The following is a 9,359-nucleotide window of genomic DNA, read 5'->3' as shown; positions in this document are numbered from 1 at the left end:
ATGAGCAAAAGAAGTGGGCTAAGTCATTTTTGAGCACACCGTCCCAAGCCGCGAAGAATCTGCCTGACGACTATGCACGTGAACTTCGCAGGCAGGCACTCATGTTCAAGGAGAACAAAGAGCGGGAGAAGGCCGAAAGTAAAAAAAGCGGGAAACAAGTTGCCCAGCTCGGGGAACAAAGTAAACAATCGATTGCCCCGCTTATAGTGGAAGCCGCCGGTCCGGATGCCCCCGAGATCATACAAGCTGCGGCAGCACAGGGATTGACTGCAACGAGTGCCAGAGAACAAGCAGCCAACTTAGGTATTACTCTTCGTGAACTGTTAGGCCTTGATGAGGCGCCAGTGAAGGAGGTAGTAATTACATATGTCAAGAATGGGCCTCTCGTCGAGCCTGCGCAGGAAAAGGATCTACCTCCACAAATGAAAGGTCTGCTGAAATGGTACAAGGGTTACATAAAAAATAAAAGCGCCAAAGATTATATTTATGCGGAAGTTAGACATGAGCATCACTTCAAACATTACTATGTACAAATTGAACTGAGTGAATTGTTCCAGCTTTTCAATCTGCGCGATCTCGACAAATCTATCATCAGTTGCTACGTTCTGTAAGTGATTTATTTCTACCCCATCTCGTTCATATTGCCTGCACTATATATATGTCCTAATTATATTGTTGTGTCCGCTATTATACATGCAGAATGAAGATTAAGGAATGCAGAGTAAGGAACATCCATGATGTTGGGTTCATTGACCCACACATCGTTAATGGACATGTGTTGGAGCATCACCCCGCCGACATGGAGGCAGACCTGTGGCAGTTTCTTACAAAGCAGGAACTCAAAAGTGATATTCTATTTCCTTACCATTTTGGGTGAGTGTTTCTGTCTTGAGCACATTCTCTTTTGTTTACTCCATGCATGGTATGTGGCCGGCTAATCGATGAGTTATGCATGACGTACTGTGCATGTATCGTGTCCGCAGGTTCCACTGGATTCTACTAGTAATTAAAGTTAACACCTCAGAATGTCTCGTCCACGACTCTCTGAATATGGATCCAAAGCTTTGGGGCGGCATGAGAAGAATGCTGCAGAAGTAATTATTTTCATTCATTTGCGCTCTATATCGATCGGCCTATTTCGTTCATTTCCTAATATCAAGTAACTAATAACTCTCTTGTTCATTTAATTTTCTTTGCCTCGTAGGGTTTGGAGACGGTTCGTAGATACAAAGGTCGGTGAATTCAAAAAAGAGCTAGAATTCAAAAGGTCAAAGCCGAAGAATGCTGGGGATATTCAGCCAGCGGGGACCAATCTATGTGGATACTATGTCTGTGAGATGATCCGGAGATACACCTCTGAGCGGGTTCCGAGTGATACCAATGCTAAGAGGAATAACCTCCGGATGATGCTTAGTCCAGAAGCTCGCTTCCGACCACTTCAAGAGGAACTAGCTGGATGGTTCAGCAGGGAAGTCCTCCATCCTAAAGGAGAACACCATTACGAGGACGTAGAACTTTATATGCATTAAATTATGTATGGAAACTTGTTCAAAATTGTATATGGTCATCCGATGATATTGAATATATATTGTATATTCCTCTTGAATTCTTTTTGGTTCTAATTTCAAATTTGTTTGAAATTGTACATTCATATGCATGTATGTAGTACCGTAGAATATATGAAATTCCTTCAAAATTAAAATAAAGCACAAAAGAAATAAAACAATACAAATTAAACAGAAAACAGGTTTAGGGGGGGGGGGGCGCGCGCTAAAACCCTAAACCTGTGGCGGCCTTTAGTCGCGGTTGGACAGAAGAACCGCGACTAAAGGTCCTCCGCCCCGACGGCCGCCTGGCGCCCACGTGGACGGGCCTTTAGTCGCGGTTCTTAAGCAACCGCGACTAAAGGTGGGGGGCTTTAGTCGCGCTTAGTTGGTCGCAGTTGCGCAACCGCGACTAATGGCAGTTGCGAACCGCGACCAAAGGCCTTTTTTCCACCAGTGGACTGAAATATGAGGTATGACCGGCCATCGTCCGCGGACAAATCAAATTAGGTATTATTCATGATTCATATCATCTAAAAATATTATTATGCAACCTTTGTATTGGTCGTCTGCAGACGAGGAACGTGTCGGAGTTGGCATGACACGCAATGATCGATCGGATAGTCTAGCGTTAGTTGTCAGCAATAATTCGTCCATAGACAACTCATGTGCTACCTGGGCGAACACATGCAATCAAAACATTAGATCATGTTGGAGTACTACCCTTATTTAACCAGGCTGCAGTTATTACCGTCCCAAAGTGCCTGGGCCAGGCACTGCAACGCCTGTTTATTACCGTGATGATTAATGCACAAAGAAGATACTATTACGTACAGTACATGCCTCTGAGTTGGTTAATTACAGTGCTGCAGCACGTCGTACGTATGCATGTGTATAATGTGTTCCGCTTGCCACAACATGGTACGCGGCGGGCAGGCTGCGGACCAGTCGCCGATCACCACTAATTTGTGGGCAATGCAATGCAAGATGAGCTGACTCGGACAGGGCCCAGCACGTACACCCGAGCTGGCAGGTTAATTCTGGTGTGGCTGCAGCTTTAGCTTCAACAAGTGGCACACACAGTTGAGCACGTCACGTCGTAGGTGGACAACACTAACGCCAACTCCAACGCACCGATCCAAACGGACCTAAATTTTACTCGTACTTTGTAGTAATGATATCGGCCCTTGTCTACGCATTTCTGGACGATGCGTCGAATGGGCAGATCCATTTGACTGCCTGGGTTGTTTTTCTGTAAAAAAAATTCAATTTAGACATTCTAAACAAATTAATCAAGTAAACAAATAAAAATAAAACATTGCTCATGATTGAACAAATAAGTCGCATTGTTTTGGTTATATAAAGCGTAATATTTTGTCATTTATTAAACAAGAAAAATAGGTATGTGATGTTAATTTATCAGCTTTATTGGGTTTACATATATGATTGATTGATATTTGTTTGTCCACATATATGGAATTTATTTCTATTTATTTAGTTACCAAAGATATCTGACCAGTGTAAGTTATGGATAGGTGAATTTATTCTATATACCCTAGATAGATCTACTTATATCTGGTTACCAAAGTTTAATTGGTTGGGTACGAGGTGAAGCTAAAGCAAGAAAATTGATGAAGGGTGGGAGGTTGGAGGAAGGGGTGATTGGAAGAAAGTGAAATATAGAACCTTACATTCTTTTTAAGTAGTGGGGATTTATTGAAGTGGAAAATAGTTATGCCCATAGTAGATGAGCTTTATTGGGTTTCTAAAGATAAGAGATTCATTGATAATTATTTATCTACATAGAGGGAATTTATTCCTTATTTATTTAGTTACCAAAGATGTATAACCAGTATAATGTTTACCATAAGAAATAATTTATTTCTGAACCTTAAATTTATTTCTATATACTCCATCTGTTTCTTTTTACTTTGCATATAAGATTTGATTAAAGTCAAGCTAAATAAAGTTTGACCAAATTTATACAAAACAATATCAACATCATCTACAATGCTAAAGTTATACATTATGAAAGTTAATCCGATGGTGCATCTAATAATATTGATTTCTTGTTGTGAATATTGATTTTTTCTATAAAGTTAGTCAACTTTATAAAGTTTGACTTTGACCTAATCTTATATGCAAACTAAAAAGAAACGGTGAGTACTGTAGATGACTTCATTTATTAGGTTACCAAAGATTGGTTCGTTAGGAGGGGTTGGAAAACCGAGAAAAATTGGTGAAGGGTGGAAGTTTGGACGATGTGTTGGTTATGTAATGCGTAATTTCTGTCATTTATTAAACTTGGAAAATAGGTATGTGCTTGTAATTGACCAGTCTTATTGTGTTTCCAGATATTGATTGATATTTGTTTGCTAGATACAGAGAGTTTATTCCTATTATTTATGTACCAAAGATATTTGGCCAACATAAGGTTCACTATAAGAAACCATTTATTTATCGTCTGTGAGTTTATTGCTATATACCGTAGGTTGATCTGGTTTATTTGGTTACCAAAGAATGGTTTGCTAGGACGGGTGGAAAAGCGAGAAAATTTGTGAAGGATGGAAGGTTGGATGAAAAGGTAGAATATGGAACCTTACGTTCTTTTCATGTAGTGGAGATAGAGAACAAAAAATCGTTCTTTTGCGTCTTATTGGATGTAGTACTTACTCTTATTAATTAGTGCTCAACGATAGATAAATTATTACAAATGCACATTAACAATTTCCATTTTGAAACAAGCAACAAAGGGTAAATATAGATGGACATGGTGAGGCACTGACAGGGTTTGGTACAGCTAGAGTAAATAGTGTAAAACCATGCAACTTCTCACTGTATCAGCCATTGAAGCAGCCCACGACGTGTCTCTGGTGTGCGCGTATGTTCAATGCCGGAGAGATGTGACTGGACGGGACGGGACGGATATCTACCACACCCTTTCAATGAATCATTTGTCTATATGCCGCCATTAAGCAGGCTCGGCAACCGACAAACCCACTCTGGTGCCACTAGGGATGGCACCCCCAGGGTATGGGTACGGGTGGAGCCTCCCCATACCCTTACCCGCCCGTCTGATATTACCCATCATCCTTATCCATATCCATCAACAGGTATAATTTTTGTCCATACCCAATAGGGTAGACGGGTACCCGCGGGTAAAATTACCCATATTTGCAAAACATCAATTTAAAAACTTATAGTTATGAACTGCATTGTATCATATAGTTTACAAAGATAGATTATAACGACAACACATACTTATAAAACAACATCATATAGTCATAAAAGACAACACATAGGCATACACTTTGAATTCATAAATTATTGACATCGTGTAGATTGTAGAGATAATTTTGAATTTACATAGATTTTATATGGGTACACGGGTATATGGGTATGGGTTATATGATCCCATACCCATACCCGCTCTACCCGATGGGTTTCAGATTTTCCTATTTATATACCCATGGGTAAATTTTTGTCCCATGCCCTTACCCTAATAGGGTTTTTACCCGTAGGGTATGTGGGTAATGGATATCCATTGCCATCCCTAGGTGCCACACATTGATGCCCAGACGCCTTGCCTCGTCGGAATCCGCTATTTAAAGGCGGCAACACCTGGGAAACTCCACACCACAACACAAGTCGTTCCCCATGCTCGTACCTTGCACTCCATCGGGCATGACTGCAGGTGGTGAAACTTTGTTGGAGAGTGTTTCCAGGGATATGAAGCATGTCGTGGCCATCCTTGTCGCCGCCTAGTAGAGCCGTCGTGCCAGGCAGATCGAGAGGCCAGCTTGTCGGCCAGCTCGCGTGAGATCTCCAACGATGAGGAAGACACCACGATGGTGACGGTCTCCGACAATGCCGCCCCGGCTCCCGCGTCTCATGTTCACTCTCGCTACACCATGGAGGAGGCGCATGCACCCTCCAACACCGCTATGGCGGACGGGCAGCCCGTGCTGGCGCCTACATTGGCGTTAGAGCCAGCGCTAGAGAAGAACCTCATGTCCACCAGAGACAGACAGGACACAGACTCCTTCGAGGGTGAGTCGGGCACGAGAGGCAGCGGGGCCTGGTGTCCCATGCGGGCCGGTCTGTCTCCCGTGTTCTACTCTTCCTCGCCGAAGACCGCAACTTGAATACATCGGTCTTATCGCCGGTGCTCATGAAGATGGCAGATGGAGGACAACACGGGCTTGGACACCAGGCCCCGCCGCCGTAGGATAGGTTTGGTGTTTTTTTAAATGTTCTGAATTTAATGATAATTCGTCGTGTTTGCACGAGTTTCTTTCGTTTGTTGAAAAAAAGTTCGAAATATATGCGCCTACGGTTGTATGGCATCCTCCCACATCCGTGTCAGCGGACTGCACCCCCTTATCCGTAGACGGATGCGGAACAAAATTAGCGGATTTCCGTTGGAGACGCCCTAACGCCTCGTGTAGTGCTATGAAAATTTATAGCATTGAAATTCTTAAAAAAGAAATTCCAATATGTGACAATATTATATTACATTCAGGGTAATAAACCTACAGGTACATGGAGGATGAATGCATATCGTATAACCTTGTGACAAGTTGAAATATTTGGTGCTAAAAAAATAAACAAATAATAATAATGACATGGAGAGCTTGCATATGGTGGGAAGTGAAAAGTGGAATACTTGCATGGGAGCTTGATGATGGTGAGACCTTGCATATGGTGGTGATTGAAAAATTGTAAATGGATAATTTAAATGCGCTTAATGATGCGGATGGCTTATATGTGCATTTTGATTGGATCACTTACTTCAATATATAGGATTAGCTAGAAATTAGTGCAACAAAGATTAGGCATATTCCATATTGCACGAGGTCTTGTGTGGTGACGACGTAGTTAGTGTGTGTGAGGGTGGAAATGCACACCGGCATGGCGGTTGTGCGAGGGTCAATTCCAAACATTTTCAATGGCATGTTTGATTAGGCGAGAATGTCAATTTTAGGTAGCAAGAGTGACAACTTCCGTGCTTCGCTTTATTTTTGACAGAAACTTGCAATGTATTATCTGAAATTTGCCATTCTTATCTGACTGGAATTACCATAAAAAATGTCAGGGCCAGGGTGCCACGGCTGATGCGTGGCACTTATCATTTAGAAAAAATCATCAAAGGTTAAGCTATGCATGCAATGGACAAATCATACACTGAAAAGAGGTATTGCTGTAGTGAGGTGCACGTGACGTTATAGGGGTATCTTCTTGTTCCCTATAGAATATACTTCTTGTTTCCCATTGTACAGTAGCTACCATGAAGGCTAGAACCCCAACACGAACCGGCCCTTGCCGGAGCTTAGCTATATATACATATATATGCCACGCATGAATAAACAAGTAGAATCTTAAGAGGGATTAGGATACCATTTGCAAGGATGTGTTCTTCGTGCTTGTCCGTGCAATCGTATGTGCAATGATGTGTCTTCTCGTCAGGTAAGTGTGTGTGTGTGTGTGTGTGTGTGTGTGTGTGTGTGATTTACATCCATCCATGATCCATCCATTTGTCATGTGTAAACTGTGCTATATACCATTTGTTTGGAGTGATTCCATCAGGTAGAAGTAGCCGGGCGGAGGTCGAGCGAGCATGGACGACTCCAGCATGTTTATCCAGTGGGCAATGGAGACGCTGGAGCAGGAAAAGGACGCGGCCGGCGCCGGAGATGTCTTCCCGTCGTCACTCCTAGAGCTCGACTCGTCACGCCTAGAGCTCAGCCACTCGGCGGGCCTGCAGAACGGGATGGACATGGCTGCCCACCGATACGGAGCCACGGATAGCTGGAGCTCGGGCGACAGCGGCGCCGCGGTGGTCGTGGAGAACGACGGCTGGTCGTCCAACTGCAGCACCAACTACCCGGCCGCTAGCTGGAACTTCACCTCGGCCATACCGCAGCCAGCCAGCATTATCAAGACCACCCCGAGCCCGTCCGCCGCTCCCAGCCACGTCGTGCCGGAGCTGGAGCACAGGTCGCCGCCGTCGAGGAAATCCTCAGGCGCCAGTAGAGGGACGGTGCCGACCGTGCAGGAACACGTCATGGCGGAGCGGAAGCGCCGGGAGAAGATCAACCGGCGCTTCATCGAGCTCTCCACCGTCATCCCAGGCCTCAAGAAGGTCTGCCCATTATCACCCACTCACTTCAGCAGTTCAGCTCAGCTTTATCATTCAATATTTTGTACTCCTTGGTCTACATTTCTCACAAAGATAATCTTGTACTCCCTGAGTAAATAAATATATGCGCGCGTTTAGATCACTACTAAATTAATGTTCCACTCAGATGGATAAGGCGACCATCCTGTCCGACGCCGTGAGGTACGTCAAGGAGCAGCAGGAGAAGCTCAAGGCATTCGAGGACCGCGACGTGAGGAGTATCGACTCGGTGGTGCTCGTCAAGAGGCCGTGCATCTCTGGCGTCGATGATGGTTGCCCATCACCGCCGTCAGGAGCAACCAGAGGAGGGCTGCAAACCGCAAGGATCTCGCTGCCGGAGATCGAGGCGACGCTCTCTGAGATCAATGTCATGGTAAGGATCCACTGCGAGGACGGCAAGGGGGTCCTTGTCACGTTGTTAGCTGAGGTCGAGGGGCTCCACCTTACCATCACGCACACCAACGTTGTATCTTTCCCGGCTTCCACTCTCATCGTAAACCTCATTGCTAAGGCAAGTTTACCACTTCACTCTACAACTTTTTATTTGTAGATTAGCACTGCTAGTTACCGAGACCGGACAGCTTTTTTGTTCTTTTATGTGACATTTTGCAATGTCAATACGGAATGCAGGCATTTTTTTGTCATATATTTCTACCTAAACTAGTGATAAAAATTAATGTGTAACCACTGTGAAAAGTAGTACTAACCTTTGCATGGACTAAAAGAAAAAGAAATTCGAAAAATAAGTAAATTCAGTAATACTTATTACAAGATCACAGCCATGAGGAGATACTTCTGAAAACAATTGATGAATGGTGTACCAATTCAGAGTCACACAAAACTACATGTATATAAAGTCAGCTATCGATAGTAAAATTGCAAGTAGTAGTACTTTTAAACGATGAAAATTAAGCAAACATACATTTCCTTTTACTAGCTAATCTATATTACTATTTTATTTTCAGCTAGATGAGGGTTTCACCGTCACGGCGGACGACATTATACGGAAGCTGGACTCTGCCTTGCGTCGACATCACAATGGCAAATGATAGTGTCGGGAGAGCATAAATAAAACGAGGCCCCCATAGCTCAACAAAAGTCCCGGTGGCGTTTGTCCGTCCGTAAAGAAAAAGTCCAATGAGAACCTCGGCCACATTGTGCAGTGGCGGGACATGGACTGGCTAGGCGGCATGTTGGATTTTGTTTTTGTTTCGCTTGTGGACATATCGTGTGCTATTTGTCCCAAAAGACCCCTTGTTTATTCTCCTCGTATTTGGATGACTTGTATGGACCGTGGAATATTGTTGGAAACGTTCCAACTCTCAATACATGAGATCCCGTGTATATATATTGATTGTGAACGAGAGACGTGTTGTGGCGTTACAAGATGCGGTCGTTGGAACAACCGAGATCAGAATAAGGAGAAGAAATAGAAAGATAAAAGGAAAAACACCAAGGCCAATCTCTATCTCTAACTACCTAAACTTGTTGCACAAATAAAGTTTAACACTCTTCCTTAATCACAGCTGTCCAAGTTGAGATTACCTTTGAAGTCTTCTAAGATTCTTGTAGATCGTTCCTTTGTGAATCCATCTACAAGTTGGTCATTGAAAGGAATAAATCTGATTTGTAATTCC

At 43.5% G+C, this 9,359-nt stretch overlaps 1 protein-coding gene across 1 annotated transcript; it reads left to right on the top strand.

Moving 5' to 3' along the window:
- Positions 1-6,902: 6,902 nt before the first annotated feature.
- Positions 6,903-9,105, top strand: LOC123399415 (transcription factor bHLH18-like). The gene is made up of 3 exons (XM_045093827.1): positions 6,903-7,686; positions 7,850-8,233; positions 8,688-9,105. The coding sequence occupies exons 1-3, from the start codon at positions 7,162-7,164 to the stop codon at positions 8,769-8,771; spliced, it is 993 nt and encodes a 330-aa protein (XP_044949762.1). The 5' UTR covers positions 6,903-7,161; the 3' UTR covers positions 8,772-9,105.
- Positions 9,106-9,359: the final 254 nt, after the last annotated feature.

The sequence above is a fragment of the Hordeum vulgare genome, chromosome 5H, assembly GCF_904849725.1.
Source record: "Hordeum vulgare subsp. vulgare chromosome 5H, MorexV3_pseudomolecules_assembly, whole genome shotgun sequence".
NCBI lineage: Eukaryota > Viridiplantae > Streptophyta > Magnoliopsida > Poales > Poaceae > Hordeum > Hordeum vulgare.
Note: the sequence above shows the minus strand (reverse complement) of the source record. Positions and strands in the feature narration are given on the sequence as shown.